At 44.0% G+C, this 20,047-nt stretch overlaps 1 protein-coding gene across 1 annotated transcript; it reads right to left on the reverse strand.

Moving 5' to 3' along the window:
- Positions 1-969: 969 nt before the first annotated feature.
- Positions 970-18,335, reverse strand: CEBPG (CCAAT enhancer binding protein gamma). The gene is made up of 4 exons (XM_019423370.2): positions 18,247-18,335; positions 11,597-11,759; positions 11,058-11,504; positions 970-4,558 (listed from the first exon to the last, which is right to left on the reverse strand). The coding sequence occupies exons 1-4, from the start codon at positions 18,333-18,335 to the stop codon at positions 4,022-4,024; spliced, it is 1,236 nt and encodes a 411-aa protein (XP_019278915.2). The 3' UTR covers positions 970-4,021.
- Positions 18,336-20,047: the final 1,712 nt, after the last annotated feature.

The raw sequence follows: 20,047 nt of genomic DNA on the forward strand, positions 1-20,047 counted from the left end.
TTCGAGAGGCACATTTAGGGGGTAGGACTGAGAGGCGGGGATGTGGGAAGGCACCTGGCTCTAACAGCTGCTTCAGAGGGTGTGGCCAGACCCAGTTATCTGAGCTACAAACAAGCACAACCCCCTTTGCCTCGAAGCCCAGTTCTGCAACCCCAGCCCCCCGGGGCACCCCTGCCTCACTTGCAGGCCTAGAGCTCTTCGAGGAGTGGGGGTGGCAGTGAAAGAACCTTCAGGATTGGTGGTCTGAAGACAAGTAAAAGCTATATGGACTCTACACACTGACAGAGCAGGTCCAAAAGTGCTTTTATTAAAAAACAGCTGGCACCTTCACAAATCACCTCTATAGAAAACTCAAGACAGGACGTCCTACCCACAGAAATAATTACTGCACTACAATTTTCATTAAGAGGCAGTGAGTGGAAACCTATTTCCCAAGACCTGAGAATAGCTGAAGGATCACAGACGTATCTAAATGACATCTTCCCTTGAGACACTCAAGTCAGCACGGATTCAGTATTTATTCACTTTTGTAGACGCTGGCACCGTGTAAATGGAGATGGTGTACGTACCACAAATTGTACTGTTAGGGGAAAGACATCCCCGTCTACCTCAGAGCCTAAAGAACGAACCTCCTGCCACTGTGTGAATGGGAACCACACACCGAGACACCAGGTGTCTGCGCAGGAAACGCCAGCTCGGCCTCCCCTAGTCTAGCACACTCGCGTGGATTAGACCACGCGACAAAGCGTGTGACTGGAGAGGCGCTCCATCTTCGCAGAAGATGATGTTCCTGGCCATTCAGGGAAATCTAGGCTTGGACAGAAGCACCCCTGCTTGTCCCCCACGCTCCCCTGCCTTCACCCCTGCCCTGGGCTGGAAACGGGAGAGAGCGCACCGCCTGCTCTGCAGAGCCAACACCTGGACTACTTCCCTGGTATCGAACATAAAGAAACCCACAATGAAATGCAGTCATTATTCCAAAGTGTGTTTTTATTTCATATTCATTGAAAGAAATAAAATTATATTTAAAAAAATAGAGTAATCTCACAAACTGAGGAAAGCCAGGAACAAAAGAACAAGTTAAGGGCTTTTTCCTGAGAGGCAGATCTAACAGCTATAGAATGAACTTTCTCCTCCCTAGCTTTTGTCGAACAAAAAATTGCTTCCTATTTCTAAGGCATCAAAAAGCACTCTGAGTGCTAACTGGGTGGTTCAGGTACAAAGTTTCAAGCCTCTAATGAGGATTAAGAAACATCAAAAGCTGATTTCTTTTAATACCAAATATTAAATTGCACATACTACCTTTTTTTAAACGTAAATTTCAGAATTTCACACTCATGACCCGAATTTCAAAAATCTGGTCATATGCCGTTAACGTCCTACTACTTCTTAGTAAGAATCCTAAGTATCTAAGCTCACATCCCAATAACTGAAAGGGGCCAGACAGCAGAAGAGCTCCGATCTCCCCACCTGCAGCCAACACCGGCCAGAGAGCGCCTGTCTCCGGAGACGCAGACGCAGCTAGAAATTTACACGAAAGCCTAATTCCTAAACCACTGGACCCGCCTGCAAAGGCAGATCAAATCCTAACGGTTCATATGTAACCTACAGAACAAAAGTTACAAAAGTCATTTTACAATTCCCAAAGCTCTAAACGTACCCATTCCCCATACTTGGTTTCCCTCAATTTTACACTAATGAATCTATCAAACTAAAAACTTTCAATCCCAAACACTTCAGTAAGACAGTCAAGACGACGGTTAACATTTTTGTTCTACGAATAAATGACTGTTTGTGCTAAAGTTCTTGTTTGCATAGGTAACAGGAAAGCTTGAGTCAATTTTTCCAAAAGTTTCAATCTTATGTTCTGATTTGAAATATCAAGTGTACACCCCTGATGATTTCCCTACAACTTCTTTTTCCAAGTTAACTCAATCCATATAATTGGTAACCATAAATTCCATAGGGACATCAACTTCTGAAACACAGTTTTTGGTAAACAAGAGATTTAATGTAACACCTTTCTAGGTGCTTAAAGATTCAAGTGGCCTAACTGTACCTCTAATAAGGTTAATTATAGAACATGGGTCAGCTATTAAAGATTCAGTAGGATTCTGGGGCTATCTTCTAGTTAGGCAAAAAAAAAAAAAATCCATCAACCTGTAAGTACACTGATACTCCAGCCAAAGTACATTGGGGTTGGACCCTAATAGAAACCCCGATCCTGTCTCCTGGCTGTCCAGGGAGTGAAGCCTCCGGGGATGGTGGCTCTCCTGGAACAGCACTGGGTCCTAGTCACATGCGGAAGAGGCTCCATGGACTCAGTGATGGCTCTGTTGAATCGCAGGTCACCGGGCTATCTTCGCCTGCCCAAAAGAGCACAGACCAACCTAAGGGTGCGACCTGAGTTACATCCTGGTTAAACTGTTCCAGGTCCTAGCACAAAACAACAATGTGGCCAAAAGGTGACCATGTTCAAATGAGATACCTGGTAACACAAATGTTTTAACCAGAGGTGACTCAGAGGTGACTCAGACTCTTGTCACCAGCCTAGACTGACACTGACACACACACACCGACACACACACACCAACAAATCTGAGCTAGAATTGTGCTAAAAAAAAAAAAAGGGAAGAAAGAAAGAAAAAAGAAGAGAAATCAACACGGACAATCAAAACTACCAACACTGATACAAACCAAACTCTAGAGATTCCCCAACTTTAGTAATCGCCATTTTTTTAGTCTCGACAAAAATGTCAATATCCTGAGTTTTATCAGTATTTTCTTTCTAAAATAATTTATGGGATACAAAGCATACAAATAAACAAACAGAAGCAGTGGTACAAAAAGTCTAGAATAGCCCACTAACTAGAAAAAGAAATGTCACAAGAACAATATAAAAAGATGTATTTATGTGAAATAAATTAAAGGTTAAACCTTACATTTTCAAGTTTTCTTAGACTATACTATTTGGGGAGATGGCCTAGAGTTGATGATGTATTTTTCTAATAATCACTTGGTTAGGATTAAATGCCAAATGATCCTTACCAAGACATTTCTGCCTTTAAAAATCATGGCCCCATTGCAGATATTTGGACGTAGAAGAAACTACCTAAATCTCAATCGGTAAACAAGGCATTCTGTCTACTAACCTGGCTGTCAAAATGGTAACTTAAAAATGCTTACTTGACTAGCATCTACAGAAACAAAAATTTTGGTGCACAAGTTTCTCTAAACCAGAGCTGTCTTTTGGTTTATTGTTGTTGTTAGAAAACAAAATAACACCGATTCAATAACCCAAAGGTGTCCCAAAAGCATAATTCTAATATGCTTTACTCTTATTTTTAAAAAACCTATTCGCCTCCTAATTATTTGTATTTTTAAGCCAACTGGCTGTATACTGCCTCTAAAACACAATGGGACTTTATTTAACATGGCATTGCTACTCAGAAACTTGTACTTGTTGGGGAAACAATACTAATCGTGCTAAAACAAGGGTTATGCTATACATAGAATCACTCCAAATCACAAAGTGATTGATTTCTATAGCCCTAAGGATTTTTAGTACATAATTTAGAAAAAAAAAAAAAAAATCACAAATAGATCAACCAAATGGCATTCAACTTTCTTAGTCCAATTAACCATCTCCAGTAAAACCAAGAACCTCCTGCAGGACCTGCCGGTTCCCCGTTCCTTTTATCAACCTAGAAAAGAAGCATTTCTTGGGAAGTGAGGATTTATTAAAAACATCGAGGTCTAGGATTTTTTTTTTTTTTTTACCATATACCTTAAAACTTTGTTTTATCCCCACAAAAAAATCCGTATCATTTAAAACTAGATATTCAAATTACATGGCTAACATTTTTAACTAATCAACTCTTCAGTGCTGATCCTAGAAAACAACCTTCAATGGATCTTTGAATAATGGAACAAGACAACGTTCGGCCATTGATACGAGTGGTGTAGGTAGTCACACCTTTAACGTTCAAGCCACAAACCGTGAACTTGGAAGGGGTGAGGTCTACTGTCCTGCATTATCAGGAGTTGTTGTATTTTCAGTGCCACCGGGTTGCACGTTATCTGCAAGGTTGTGTGCATGCTCAAGAAACAAGTCTTTCAGTACGCTTAATTCCTTAGTCAGCAATTTAATTTTTGCTTCCAACCGTTCATTCTCTTCTTTGAGCTGATTCACCCTCTGCAGTGTATCCTGTGCCTTCTGCTTGCTTTTCAACCGGCTCTTTTTCACAGCCATGTTGTTCCTCTCTCTGCGCTGCCGATACTCATCACTGTTTCGATCCATGGGCGAGCTCTTTTTGCTTTGCTTGCTCGGAGGCGCGGCTTTGCCCCCTCCCCCAGGGCCGGCAGGCACCAGCTGAGGAACCTGCTGTAAGCCGCTGGCATGAGCCTGAGTATGAATAACACTTATTCCAGGAGTACTGTTCTGCTGTGCTATCTTGCTCATTTGGGCACGCTCTCTTGCTGACACGGAACAGGTAGAAATGAGGGCAAGGTGATCAACGGTTTCCACACTAAGCTGCCAAGAAATCTTCACATGTACCTAGTTAAAAAATAAATTGCATTAAAATGTTTGAAATGACAAGATCAAATGAGATTAAACTTGCAAGTACCTAACAGCAGGCCAACATTAATTGATTATGCTGAGAAAAGTCTACAGCAACTGCCAACTGTTCCAATGTTTCAGAAGTCTAAATCATTTAATTTAGAAAGGTGAGTTAGTACAGAAGCACCATAAGGCCAAATCCAGCCCACCTGAACCCCTGAGGGTACTACCCATCTGCGACTGTTATCAAAAATGGAAGGAAAAACAAAAGAACACCGCTAATTAGGTAGCACATATGAACTAATAGCACTTGGCAATCTGCCAGAGAGAAATGAGCTGTTTGGGTTAAACATGGAAAACCTGAGTTCAATTATGATAGAAGAGACACCTGCAAAGAAGGGGAGAAAAGTTTCGATTGTCCGCTCACGTCAAACGAGCGTACTGCAGCGCAGCGCCTGGTCCCCACTACTCATCAGGGTCGCCGCACACTCCTGATGCCGACATACAGGGACGGAGTCATCGAGGACTTGCCTCTCCTCCCAGAGTACATCTTTACGGGATATTCTGAAAAGCGGGGGCGGGCGGTGTTGGCTTGTTTTTATTTATTTATTTTTTAATTTATTTATTTATTGCCTCAAAGAGAACTAGTTTACATAGATTTCCTAAGTTTGTTTCTTGGATCCTAGACTTAGGAGCTCTGAGACACCCAGTCTGCTGTCCCACCCCACCATGCTTCTTCTAACAGTGCTTTTTTTCTTCTTGACGTAATAAACACATCTAAACATGGGCAACCTGAACCGCAACGAAAGACATAAAAGCCTTAAAGATGCATCCAAGGCAGAGCAAGCCTGGGGCTGAGGCCAGACAGAGGCCGAGCAGCGGCAGTGCCCACACCCACGGCCCACTGAAGAAGGGGCTCAGGGGAAACGCCGACTCCAAGTGCCACGGCAGTGCCGCCCGTAGAAATGAAGCCACCGTTTTGGAAACTGGCCGTGTGTGGATGACTGTGAGTCCAACTAGGCCCCTACAATTGCCTCAAGAGGTGTCAAAAGGATACCTATCCTATCCTGAGGCCACTTCAAGACAAACTGACTAAGCTGCTGAGCCACGTCCAGCAAGAAATCAAATTACTCTTGGAAATTCAGAAAGCGATGTTATGAACCTTAAAACTATCCTGTCTTCTTTTCTCAAAACTGCCAAAACTACATCAGTGGAAAAAACCTGGGGCCAGAATTCTGAAATGCCTCAAATGAGTACATCTCATAGTTCTTAAGCTCAGTTAGTAAACACCAGAAGCTTCACCCAAACTTTTAGCTGGGCATTTCTGTATAAACCACTGTTTACTGGCCTGCTTTTTAAAAATCTTTGCTTTTAGAAAGTCGCTCTATCCTTACTTTCAATGGTCTCCAAAGCCATGCAGGCAGCCCTGAGCTAGTGGGCCATCTGTTCTCACTCCAACATAAGGCAAAAAAGAAAGCTTCCTTCTAAACCATGGACAATATCTACTCCAAGTCTATCTTCAGTAGTGGACATTTCACAATCTCCTTTGATAATTTACTATGTTGCCTATTTTTCTTCCAGTTAAACAGTGGCAGTTCAGTATTAATTTGAGCCACCTTACCACTAAAAGTGTTAGTGGCCATCAACATTATTGCTTATTTGGTGTAAAGTGGGCATAATATTTTAGTCAATTTTTAAAAACGTGTTTAACACTTCTCCTGGGATTGTTTCAACTATCATAATCATGGTCATCTTCTTTAACTTTTTAACTTTTCATATGCCAATTATGTTTTTAATCTTTAAAACTAATCTATAGACAACACAAAGATAAGAATGATCCAAAGAAGTACAGACCAGGAGGAACCAGGTCGATACTGTCTTGGCTCCGGCTCCCCTCTTTTGCTCGGAACCTATCCTTTCCTTCTTGGGGCCTTGATTTCCCCATCTGCAAATGAGGGATGTAGAATGGTAAGATGCCTTCTGACTCTGAAAATATACCATGAACTTCAGTACTAAAAAGTCTTTTCTTCCTGCCTTATGCTCGGCTGTTTATGCCCAAATCACTAAAAGATTTTAACACAGGTTCCAAATTCAGTGACGTTCATGTCCATTTTGGTACCCAGAGATACAGGAATAGAGAAGAGCTCTTTTTACCTCAGTCTGACTCATAGTAGAGGGGGTGAACATAGTAGGCTGAACATACTAGGGGGGACTTTGAAAATGTGCCCTTTGGCTTGAAAAACAAAGAGTAATTATCAAATTGATAAAAACGTAAGCAAGGGAAACTTAGAAATATTAAGAACTTTAAAAATGTTGTTGTTTTAAAGTTCCTCAACCAAAGCCAATAAAGTTTAAGTGAAAAAAATATCCATTAAGGAAAATGAATCCAGTAAAGGGGGTCAGAGCCAAGTGGTCCAAAAAAGCTGACTCCAGAGTATCAACTGTTTTTACACAAGCAAAATAGCTGCCTCCAAAAGTTACCCACTTTACACTGTCACTTACGCTCTTGTTCCTTCCACAAACACTTATTGAGCACCTACAATGGGCAAAAAAAATACTAGTTTATTTCAAACCTGGATATTCAATCCCAAATGAAAGTCTGGCTCCTGCGTAGACAAATACCATTCCAAAATTCATTCTACAGGAAGCAGGGTGGCGCCTTATTTCCTTACATGTGAATCATTCGAGCAGGGAGGAGCAGAAAAACTGAGCAGTAATTCTCAAAGTGCGGACCAGCAGCAGCAGCAGCAGCATTTGGGAACTTGTGAGAAATGCAAATTCTCGGGCTGCCCAGACAGAAGGATTGGGAGCTCCAGGAATAGGCCCAGGCAATCCTGTTTCAACAGGACCCTGAAGTGATGAAGTGTGAGAGCCACTGCTGCAGATTCACAATGAGGAGGTGCATTTTTTTTTAATTCAAATTTTTTAATTCAAGGAGTGTTCATTCAAAGCAGCAACACACTGAAAACGCAGAGCAGCCAGAATGAGTAAAACAAATTTCTCTCAAGTTTCATTTGGGAAAATAAACTTATCAAGGATTTTCCTAATCCTCCTGTCATCTTTTTTCACATACGTACAACCAGATATTCCTCCCCATGCCCCCCAAAATAAACTTTTAACTCCAATCTCCTCAGTGAATGTCCACACTCCAAAACACTCATAGATGTTTCTCCCTGACACCAAATCTTTACAATCACTGGTATGTGACAAGGCTACCCACCCAGCTCCCAAAAACTTACAACCCACCACCGTCTCCATCCGAATGCCACAGAATTAATTCCCTCAGGCTGACATCATCTCTCAAGGGGCACTGGTCTCCTCTGGTTTAGCTGTGATCCCTCCAACCACTGCCTCCAGAGCAATCGAACACTCCAACCTGCTCCAGTGTGTAGGATCAGATTGAAGGTATCAACTCTCTCTCCAGCCCTTCCTCCCTTACACTTCACACCTCAACAACACTGAACCACTATCAACCCCCTAAATGGTCCTGCATTCTCTTTTCTTTGTACTGCTGTCCAGGTGGTTCCCCCAGTTTCTCTGTCAATGCCAGCTCTCCCTGGAGACTAAGCTAGAGGCAGCGATCTGTCTTCATGTCCACACGCTCAGCATCTAGTAGTGCAGGGTGAGCCATATAGTGGTGGTGCCCAAGAAGTATCTGTCGAGGGGCTCCTGGCTGGCTCAGTCGATTGAGCGTCCCACTCTTGATTTCAGTTCAGGTCTTAACCCCAGAGGCATGGGATCGAGCCCTGTATCAGGCTCCACGCTCAGTGCAGAGCCTGCTTAAGATTCATTCATTCATTCATTCATTCATTCATTCATATTCTGTCTCTCTCTCTCTCCTTCCCTCCCTCCCTCCCTCCCTCTCCCTCCTCCCCTCTCCCCCACTTTCACTCTCTCTCTATCTAAAATAAATATGATGAGGGGCGCCCGGGTGGCTCAGTCGGGTTTTTTTTGTATGTTGTAAACCATACCAAGCGTCCGACTTCTGCTCAGGTCATGATCTCACGGTTCATGAGTTCGAGCCCTTCATCGGGCTCTGTGCTGACAGCTCAGAACCTGGAGCCTGCTTCGGATTCTCTCTCTCTCTCTCTCTCTCAAAAATAAATAAACATTAAAAAAAGTTTTTTTAAATAGTAAAAAGGAATAAAATAAAATGAAAATAATTTTAAAAAGGGGAAACATTTGTCAAATACTGGCTCAGAGGCTAAAAGAAAATATTTATTTTTATAAACATCATATACAGAAATGAAATAGGTTCTCTAGTACTGAAATCTCTTAAAACAACCACAATTAAATCAGGAGTGTTAAGATATTATGGTCTTACTTCCTTAGGTTCTTGGTCTTTCTTAAAGGTGTACATGAAAATAAAAATATAATTCCACTTGCTCCTTTGAGTACCCAATCTATACAATGAACATCATTTCTAGTCTGGTCTTTGCTTTATTTCAGTTGAGAACTTGCTTTTCTACTTAGCCCAGTTATGTGTTCCAATTGATAATCTCAAGTTCTTAGGCATCTGTTGCCAGGGTCTGACAACTCCATACTGCAAGAGATGTAAAGGTAAGCAAAGTCCATATATGCCCAAAGGAGCAGGATTTCTATTTAGTTGCCACCGCTTGCTTCATGACCCAAAACAGGGGTCCACGAAGGAGGGTACATCCCTTTGCGGGGGTACATAAGCAGTCCACTAGAGTATGGAGCAAATGTATGCTCACTTGTCTTTTTTTTAACGTTACCTTTTTAATCTACCTCTGTTATGGTTTACAACATACAAAAAAAAAAAAAAGAGTACACACATTGTTTATAAATATACCTCCATTAGGAAATCATGCTTAAAAAAATTTTTTTTTAACCAACAGGGCTGGAAAGCCAAAAAGGTAGGAAACCAATGTACCTACAAGAACCCATGGAAGCACTCCCTCCCCAGAATACCCAATAAATTTGGAATTGGGGCTACCTATATTTACATTACTGTGATCAGGTGAGGCAATCCTAGACCATAAGACCTAATTCAGCCCCATGAGGTCCTAGTTGTCTTTACCAGGGCCTCACCATGTGCTGTTCAAATCCCTACAGACGAACCCACCTCTCCAAGATCAGACAATTGCTGACAGTCAATGATGTGCTCTTGAGAATTTAAAGGATATTATGAAAAAAATGAAATTTTGTCTTCACCTGTTTTTTAGGCAGGTATTTACAAACGACTGATTAAGCCAAGTAGACCCACCAGAAGCAGGAAATCAAGAAACTGAGAAATTCTTCAGCTCACTAGCATCCTGTAATTATTTAGCCATGTTTACAGTAAGTGTTTCCAGAAACAGAGAATCGACTTTAAGAATAGCTCATGCCAAATACTAATCAAGTGGTAACAGTGACCAGATTTTAACTTTTCAATATCAAGAACTTTTAGAGGCACAAGTTCTTAGGAAAGCAAACCCCTGTAGTATTTTCTTTCCAAAATTTATTTGGAAGTCGCATATCCTATCTGAATTTAGGACAATCTCTTCACATAAGGATTCCCTGAGTGCAGGCTCGGGAGAGAAAACTACCAATTTTTGTGTAACCCACTAACCTTAAAACCTTTCTGAAACTGACACATTTTAAGGTGCCAGATTACAGCACAAACCTCAGACAAAAGGAAAACGAAACAAACCTTCTCAAAAATGAAAACATACAAGCCTCCTTGGAAGAACAGATTATCCTTCCCCCCCAAATATGCATTTCCATTCCGTTCATCTAGACACCTCTGCTAGCGATTTTCTTTACTGTGTTCCCTCCAACATGCTAATGAAGCGCTTCATTCCTTGCCCTTCTCTTTTCTATTCAACTCGTGGTTGCTGCCCGTTCATCTAACCTATATTCAGCAGTGAACTGCAGGATATTCAAATTACAGCTCCCTAAGTAAGCACAGGATCGTTTCTGTAAAGTCGTGTATTTAATAAAAATCAGCCGCCTTCCCTGCCCACTTTATCACCCTCCTAACTTCTGAACAGAAGTCTCGCCTACCCCTGGCCAAGCAGTTCTGGAGGGGCGGGCAATTTCCGAAGTGGCGCTACGGTAAGGCACGGTCCTCCTCTTGCTATTCTGGGAACACCCTTTATCCCCGGGGGCCAATACGAGCCTAGCTTGTCACCAATGCCCGTTTCCCCAAAAGAGGCCGGGTTCCGGAGGGGGCACACCTCGTCCCCCGCCCCGTCCTGTCCCGGGCTGGCAGCGAGGGGCGCCCGGGAGGAGCGCGGGGGTCGGCGGGCGGCGCCGCGGCCCTGGGCCACGGCCAGGGATGAGCTCAGCGGCCCCGCCGGGTGTTGCCGGCAGGTTGCATCAGACGCCGCGCGGGGCCGCCGCCCGCGCCGCGGGCCGCGCGGGGCCTTCCCGGCGAGCCGGCCTCCTCAGGCCGGGCCGAGGTTCCTCGGGCCCGGCCGGCGCCCACGCGAGCGGCCGGCTCCGCCGCGGCCTCCTCCTCTTCCCTCATCCCGCCCGCCCGCGGCCTCCTTACCTGCGCCTCCAGCCCGCCCGCCCCCAGGCGGCCTCCACTCCGAGCGGCCCCGCGCGGCGCGGCCCTACGGACCCAGGCCTCGCAGCCCGCGAGCCAGCGAGGAGGAGCGACGGTTACGAAACCGGCAGCCTCCGCCCGTTCCGCCGCCGCCGCCGCCACCGGCTCCCCCTCCTCACGCCGACCACGCGCACTGCCGCCGCCGCCACGACCAATAGGCGCGCCGGCCTGCGGGCGCCGCGCCCTCCCCTCACGACGGGCAGCGCCGCCAGCCAATCGCGGGCGTCCTGGCTGCGGGAGGCGGGCACGTGGCGGAGGCGTTGGCCGCGCCGCGGCGAGGCCTGAGGGTGTGGCGGGGGTAGGCCAGCAGCTCCTGGCACCGCCCGCATCCTTCGCTGTTCGCGCGGAGCGGCGGCCCCGGGCTGTGGGAAACCAGAGGCGAGAGAAGATCTGTGAGAGCAGGAGGCGCTGGGGAGCTCTAGCCTTGCGAAGGCGGCACCTGCCTTTGGGAAGCACGACTTCCTGAGGTGTTTTTGAATCACCGACGTTCGCCTGGGTTTCGCCGAGTCCTCTGGGAGGCCCTCTGGGCGCCCCTCGCCCGAACGGTCCCCAGAGCGGCCCCCGAGACGCCCTCCCGGGACGCCCGGCGCCCGACGGAGCTTGGAGGACAGGGCAGGACTTCGCAGCACTGACGGTAGCTGCAAGCTTGCCGGAAAACGAGTGAAGTGGCGTTTTCCCAGCGTAGGGGTAGTGCTCATATCACATTGGCGAGCGCGGCAGACCGAGGTTCGTTGTCACCAGGGAACGATCGGACTTCGCGATCGATTCCCGTGTGCCGAGTGCCAGGTGAACAGGATGAGAGACGGGATCTCAAAAAACGCGTGGCAGTCCAGTTTAACGTAACCCAGACACTTCACAGGAGGATCTGAAAGCGTTTTAAAACCAGGAAGCAGCGCGCTGGGCGGAGGGCAGAGCCAGCGCGATAGGTTTGATTGCTTCCTCTTTAGCAATTCTTATCGTCCAAAAAATAAGAGTCTTTGAAAGAGGAAACATTTCTTCATCGCCCAGGCCGTGGCACCGGCTCTCCGCACAAGATTGTTTCGAGGAATCAGTTAAAGAGATGATAAAACCTTTGAAAAAAAAACATAAAGATAAAACATAAAAAGTGCTGCAACTAAGAGTGAACAGCGATAACCATAGAACCATACTCAGTAGGCAAGACACAGTATCACCAAAACCACGGTTTCTTTTACTTTGACCCTCAGTGTTCTGATTTGAAATGTCTTTGATTGAGATGTTAGCACTATGAAAACTGGATTGTTTTATTGCTCACAAAAATCATAATTTTTACCCTCACCATTTGTTAATCGCAAGTTATACAGGGAAAAATTTTTTTATAGATATACTCATTTTCCTGTGGCTTGCTAACCACTCTGCCAAGCCGCTCTAGCATTCTCTGGGCAGGCCTTCTTCCACACTCAGTAGAGCAGGTCGAGTCAATGCCAAGGAGACTCTCATATTTATTTCCTCTTCAGGTGGTGGCTGGAAATCTCCTTAGTTTACAAGTATTTATTTGGTGCCAACTACGTGCTAAGCTGTGGGCTAAGTGATGGGGATTCAGCAACGAACAAGCAAAACATAGCCCTTGCCTACATGAAGTTCACCCTTACAGCCAAGGAGACAGACATTCAATACTTACACAATTTTTCTGTTGCTATTTTCATAAATAAGATGCTGTGAGATCAAAAGAAAGGAACCAAATGTGGTCTGTGGGGCAGGGAAGGCCTGAAAGACGAGTTGGATTTGGCTGTGGGGTGTGGATGAAGAGGACGGGCCTATCAGAGGGAATGTCTTCTCTAAAGGTTTTATGATGGGAGAAGTGTGAGGCCAGAGTGGCTGACGCACAGTGTCCCAGTGGAGACTGGTGAGATTGATAAAGCCTGTGGCCCAGGAAAGGTTCTGATTTCTACCCTAGGAGAGATGGAAGGCCTTGGAAAGATTTGCTCTCACCGTGAGGAAACGAACAGAGCCTGGTGGAGGCTGTCTCTGGCTTGAGATCCGCCGTGGGGCTTTCTTCCAAGTCCCAGAGCCCTAAGCTCTCATAACAAAAGATCTCCTGCACAGAGCTCTGCCTCACTGATACCCAAGTCGTAGACTACAAATCCAAAGAATTTGTAAGCAAGTAGTACATTAAAATCTCCCTTAAAGGACCTTAGAAGTAGGATGTCTTGTTAGTTGATTATGCTATTTACCTGAGAGCGACTGTGATTAACTATCTTAGTTACCTGACAGGTCTGCCCTGTGCTTACCCTCTTAATGGTTGTGTGACCTTGGGTAAATTATGTAACCTCTCCATCACCTGTAAATGGGCATAACAACAGTATCTACCCAATAAGATTGCTGTGGGGGGGTTAAAAAGTTAATATGTGTTTGGCCCCTAGAACAGTGCCTGTCTGGTACACGGTAGCTATTATTACCATGATGAATTATCAAGTTACAGTGTAGAATTATAGTACACTAAAATACAGTTCAAAACAAGGTCAAGCTGTGCTTAATACAGTTTTGATGATTCAGTCACTGACATACACATACTATCAAAGGTGCTGATGTTGACCCTATAGTGTATCCCAAAAGGTGTTTTTTAGAATGTTTTTTTCCTTAGTTACCACATCTTAGTTCATTAGTTTCCATAAAGTAGAGTGAGGACAATTTTAATAATTTCAAATCTCTTATTGTTTAGAGAGCCAGATCAATAAAAGTTTGCTATGTAAACTTTAGCATTTATCGAAAATGTGTCTTAAGTAGTTATGATAATACTTAAGTACTTATCATAGATTTATGTTTGGAAACTTTCTGAAAAATAATATACAAAATTAACCGTCTTTGATAGGAGATCTGGGTCATATCTGTATTTTGAATATTGAAACAATGTCACCGGGTTGCATCTCAGTAGATACTTATCATGGTATATTAACAATAATATGACAGTGATTGTCAATCATTCTGCATTGGTAAGGGCTATTTTGATTGAAAGTAACTGAAAACCATCCCTGAATAGCCTGAGCATAAAGAAGGACTTGGTTAAAGATTTGAGGACATACTTCATGAAATACCCATGCCATATCAGAATCAAGAACTCAAATAATCAAATGTCTTCATTTCTGTCTCTGTCTTTCTCTCTGCGTGTGTGTGTGTGTGTGTGTGTGTGTGTGTGTGCCTGTTGGTTTTATTATTCTTCCTGCTTGCACACCAGCTTTCTTCACCTGATCACTGACAGCCTCAATGTCCACAGTTTTGGTCACTAAAATAAAGCCAACTCTCTTTTTAAGTTCCTGTTACAAAAGTCTTAAGTAAGGACTCTGGAATTGGCCCAGCTGGGTCTAGTGCTTATCCCTGGAATAATCAAATGGCCAGGAACAGGTCACGATGTACTAACATGATGGCTCTGGAGGGAGTGGAAGAGGCACTTCCTTTGGGGAAAAGGAGCGCTGAGCAGACAAATCCATCAATATCCACTTCAAATGGCAGATCAAACTGTGGTCACTCTGATGGAGCCTTAGTCACTCAGGCTGACTGCTACGTTCTTTCCCATGTGATATACTCCCTATCCTTGAGGGCAAAATTTGCACCTCTAATTTTACCTTTGGAAGCGCTAATTCAGCCAAGATGCCGAATGGTTGTCTTAGGACATCCTAACTTTCATAACCGGCCCAGTTCATAAAAGAGAAAAATCTGACATAATTTAAACTTGAACAGTTAGTAAGTACATAGTATGAATGTCCATTATAAAGCACTTTACCACATGTCAGATTTCATTATCGTGTGAGTTAAGATATGTCACTTGTGCATTTAAGAATGTCATCTGCCGGGGGCACCTGGGTTCATTCGGTTGAGTGGCCATCTCTTGGTTTCAGCTCAGGTCACAATCTCATGGTCATGGGATCAAACCCTGCATTGGGCTCTGCACTGAGTATGGAGCCTCCTTGGAATTCTCCTAATTTCTAAATGCCATCACATCTGCAGGGCTCCAACATTTGCATGGGGAAGGGCACAAACATTGACTCCACAATAGTATGTCAAAGGTCACAGGAGCCAAATGAAAGAGGCCCCAGTGCCCAAAGAGACCCAATGCCAATTTGAGTGGCAAAATAAATGACGTGGTATTGGATTATAATCCAAAGTATAAAATAAATATCTATGTTGATATAAATAAGTGATTGAGCAAATAAATGTCAAAGAAGAGACAAATCTCCCATGCAGAAGAATTCCATATAGTTTACAGAAATACCCCACCCATAGATGGTGGAGTGTAACTCCCGACACCTTAAGTGGGCTACACACAGCGACTTCCTTCTGGAAAGTAGAGCGTGAAAGGGAAAAATAAAGAGGAACTTTACAGTGGAGAAAACGGACAATCACTACTACAGCCAGGTGACCAAGGTCAACATCAATGGTCGTAAGCTCTGTTGGTATAATGAGGTGAAGATGGCACTTGACCTCTTCGATTTTCCTCCCCAGACCTCACAACCTCAGTCTAACCGTGAGAAAAACACCAGACAAATTCCAACAGAAGGGCATTCCACAGAATACCTGAGCAATACTCCTCAAAACTGCCAACATCACAAAAAACAAGGAAAGTCAGGGGCGCCTGGGTGGCTTGGTCGGTTAAGCGTCTGACTTTGGCTCATGATCTCAGGGTCCGTGAGTTCAAGCCCCGCGTCGGGCTCTGGGCTGACAGCTCAGAGCCTGGAGCCTGTTTCAGATTCTGTGTCTCTGTCTCTCTCTGCTCCTCCCCTGTTCATGCTCTGTCTCTCTCTGTCCCAAAAATAAATAAACGTTAAAAAAAATTAAAAAAAAAAAAAAAAAACAAGGAAAGTCAGAGGATGTCTGGAGAATCCTAAGGAGACATGACAACTAAATGTAACATGATATCCCAGATGGAATCCTGCAACCAAAAAGGGCTACTGGGTAAAAATTAAGGAAATCCCAATAAGTATGTACTTTATTTATTTGCTGACTTGCCAAACTTGGTTCGTTATAACAAAAACTCATGTAAGATGTTAATCATAGGGGAAACTTGCTTCAGAGTAAATGGGAAATCTCAGTCCTATCTTCTCAATATTTTTAAATCTGAAATTATCCTAAAAAAATATTTAGATTTTTAAAAAAGCATTTGTGGTACACTACAGCATTAATATTAACATAAAACAGGACACTTGAAAACATTAACATCAGATTAAGCCCAGACTTCAGCCAAATGGGTAAGAAGTTGAGCTCAGTGGAAGATCCTTGAGCCCCACTTCTTACCTTGACCACTAATGGTGACTGTGCTTTTGCTTGGCAAACCCAAGACGTACAGAGAAATGGAACCAGAGGGGCAACAGAATTATAGGAGCTCCTCCAGGAGAGGAGGAAAGTGGGAAAGAGGGAAGACAAGGTGGAGGGAGACCACCTGGGGTCTGCGAGATCATGCTGAAGCCTTGGGAGCCATCTTTGGGCTAGCGAGGAAGCCCCATCCCCACGCTAAGGTCCAGATGCCAGGTGGATCACTGGAAGCCACAAGGCTGAGCTGAGAAGCCACCAGACAGAGGGATGCGGTTGCCCTCATTGACTCGTTCCTCCCTCTTTCTCATCTGTCTCTAGTGATAAAGAGTCCCCACTCTGTGCCAGTGCTGGCCATCCTACAGAGCAAGGTGCTGGTGCTGGGGAGGCAGGGGGCTGGTGCTCAACAGACAAGAATAAGGTCGAGGAAGCACAAGCCGGGCTAGGTGGGCTTGTAGGCCATATTCCTTGGCTTAGAATCAGGAATCTGTGTCCGCTGCTAGGTCTTTGTCATTGTTTCTTCCGTTTTCATTTTACTTTTCTTTTAGATTCCTGTAGTAATAATCAGTTCCTGTGTGATCCTAAACTGGGATTCAGATTTGCCTGGGCTCGGTGGGTGGAGCCAGTAGCATCCATCCATGCACACAAATCTCAAGGTTTTGGCCGGAAGAGGAAGGCGGGATTTGTCATTTCCTTTTTCTTTGCAAAGGTTTCTGGGGGGAAATCTGGGATTTGGAGAGGCGAGCACTATTTCACAGTCCTTATGAAGAAAGGAACATTTCCCCCCACCTCTATGAATGACCCCATTTCTTCAGCCCAGTGGAGCTACTTTGATGCCTCTAGAATTTGTGTTCTTGTAAAGGTCAGGACTCAGGCCCCTTGGCCTGTGGGATCAACTCTGCAAAGAAGAGGCTGAAGCAGAGGCTGTGCTCAAGGGCCTGTCTTCAAGAGACTTTGATGATAGGAGATGTTGATGGTGGGGTTCCGGGAGCTGGCTAAGAAATCTTGGTGATGGAGGTTGGAGATTTGTTCTATTACTGTTAAAAAGACCCAAATGAACCTATACATGGGAGGGCCTAGACAAACTTGAGAGCCAGAATAGTACATTTCCTTTCAAAAAATTGTGGATTTCTCTTGGCTAAACTATAGGTGAAACCAAAGGTGCAGCAGCCAGGTCAGATTATGAGGTCAGAGTGTGTCTCGGGCAGAGAACAAAGGGGAAGGGAAGTGGAAAATGATGGAGGAGAGCTAGAAATGCCCCCTAATCTTGGTTCCCACCCACTGGGCCCTTCCTTCCCAGTCCCATGTGTCCAAATCCTCCCCACCCCTCAAGGCCCAAGGCCACGTCTCAACTGTGCTGGCCGTTCAAGTTCTTGCTGGCCCTCCTTTTTCTTCTCGGTGGCATATGAGGTAATAGTAACATGCACACTCTTGTGCCTTCTGCTATTGTCTTGTCTGTTTTACTCTCTTCTTATAGAAAGGGAAGGTTCTGTTTTATGTACATAACACTCTGCCAGGTACTTAGGAGGCTTTAGAAAACACAGCCGGGGGAATGAGTGTCTCTGTCTTGAATGGGGAACCTGAAACCTGGGAGTTCACCATGACTCCTGCTATTGTCCACCTCTTGCATGGCATGAGTCCACTTATTACTAATAATACATTAATCTCACCTGTGAATAGCTTCTCTAGGATTCTGGATGGTCTCATTTTCTGGAAGAATTTTCCAGAAGAGAGCTAGTAGATGACTTACAGTTCCTAATGCTGCAGATGACCTCAAAGCTACATCAGTGTTCATCACCTGCCTCCCCTACCACCCATCCTAGAGTTTCCTCACCCTTGCCTAGCACCTCTTCTGCTCTAAGTAGCTTACCTGTTGAACTGACCCACGCCTTCCACCTCGAGAAATGTGTACTCTTCAATGGCATGTCCTTTTAAGCCTTGGCTACGATATTTGTCCATTTGCCATCAAGATTAGGGAGGGGATCATTTATGCAATTGAAATACAGGGCGAATAAACCAGAAACTAATGAGATGGATTATCTACAAGGGTGGATGGGAATTGGAAAAGGGGTAGAAGAGATGAGGGGGAGAGTAAGTGTACCTTTCTGTATAGCTCTGATTCTGAGAACCATGGTAAAGTTTCACATGCCCTGGAAATAAAAAGATAGTTAACACCAAACAGGGTGAGGGAAGAACCCAAAGTAAAATACAAATAGTAACCAATGAACCTAACTGCACTGCCAATGAACAACATAACCATGCTGTGGCAAAGAAAAGAACTAACCTGAATAACTTTAGAAAGTAGTATTTTTTTGGATAAGGCTAAATACAAAAAGAACGGTATGCAAATAATATGCACTTAGTTGCTAAATTTTTCAAAGGGGCATGGTAGCGGTTGTGAAACTATTTTATGTACGTGCTTGGACTGAGCAAACACGTAAATACATTTGAATAACAAGAGCACATTTCTCACCGTTGGAGAAAGAAATTACTAATAAGGGGAAAGGAAAGCTAGAATGAATCCGGTTGGTGTGGGGCTGGAATCTGAGGTTATCAGAATGAATTCATGATTTGTAGTATATATACAGATTGAAGGATCTAGAAATAAATACAGATGTGTACAGGTGTATGTGAGAATATAGTTATGTATCTTCTCTAGCCTTGTCCACTGAAAGGATCTAAAAACAAAAACACCCTGGCGGCAATGATCCCACCTAGAGACCAAATCATGGTGTCTAAATATCTTCCTTCAAGGAGAGGAACTAGGGTTCATCGGTAAAGTGGTTGATTCTAGAACTGGGCAGGGAAAACACAAGAAGAATCTGGAACATCTTGTAGTGCCAGGAAGTAAAGAAATGCTCAAAAAATGATGGAGACATATATCACAAGAATTATAGGAGTTGATTTGAAGGAGTTTCCCAATGGCCAAATCTGGGGCACGTGACTAACAAAATAAATAATAGTAATGAATTATAAGTTGCAGAGTAAACGAAATAGCTATGGTTCACACTGACATAAATAAATAACTGAATAGCCAAATAAATCACAGGAAAGAAACAGCTCTTCCTTACAGCAAATTCCAATTCGTAAATGTAGAAAGAATTATTGAAATAGCAAATCACCTTTAGACAAACACCACCGTAATAACCATTGTGGGAGTGAATTATCAATGAACGTTAAAATCAATGGGTGAAAATGTAATGAGAAACAAGATGTTTGCCAACTCTCAAAGTACCTCCCCACAAGATACTTATTAATCACAATGGGAAAAATAATAACCTTACATTGGAGAAACCTAGAGGATACTATCTTAACCAAGTGCCCAAAGTTATGCACTGAGAAAGGCACATGGCTCTTGTGGCATAACCTCAATCTGATCATGAGAAAATGCCAGAGAAACTCAAATTAAGGAGTCTTCTATAAAATAAGTGCCCAGGACTCTTAAAAAATGTTAACGTCACGAAAGACAAAGAAAAGCTGAGAAATTCTCCCAGATTAGAGGAAACGAAGGAGCATGACACCTAAAGGCAATATGGAATGCTAGACTGAATCGTGCAACATTAGTGAAGTAATGAAAAAGAGCATTAGTGGAGTAACTGGGGAAAACGGAATTGGACCTATGGATTTGTTAGTAGTACCTTGTCAGTGTTAATTTTCTAATTTTGGGGGCG

This window comes from Panthera pardus, unplaced genomic scaffold, assembly GCF_024362965.1.
Source record: "Panthera pardus isolate Hobbes unplaced genomic scaffold, ASM2436296v1 HiC_scaffold_18, whole genome shotgun sequence".
In the NCBI taxonomy this organism is placed as follows: domain Eukaryota; kingdom Metazoa; phylum Chordata; class Mammalia; order Carnivora; family Felidae; genus Panthera; species Panthera pardus.

Coding starts and splice junctions, on each gene's coding strand:
- CEBPG (XM_019423370.2), bottom strand. CDS start 18,335: ATGGACAAATATCGTAGCCAAGGCTTAAAAGGACATGCCATTGAAGAG. Junction 11,505..11,596: donor CGAAACCCAGGCGAACGTCG/GTGATTCAAAAA, acceptor CTGCTCTCACAG/ATCTTCTCTCGCCTCTGGTT. Junction 4,559..11,057: donor CGGGCGGGCTGGAGGCGCAG/GTAAGGAGGCCG, acceptor TTTTTTAACTAG/GTACATGTGAAGATTTCTTG.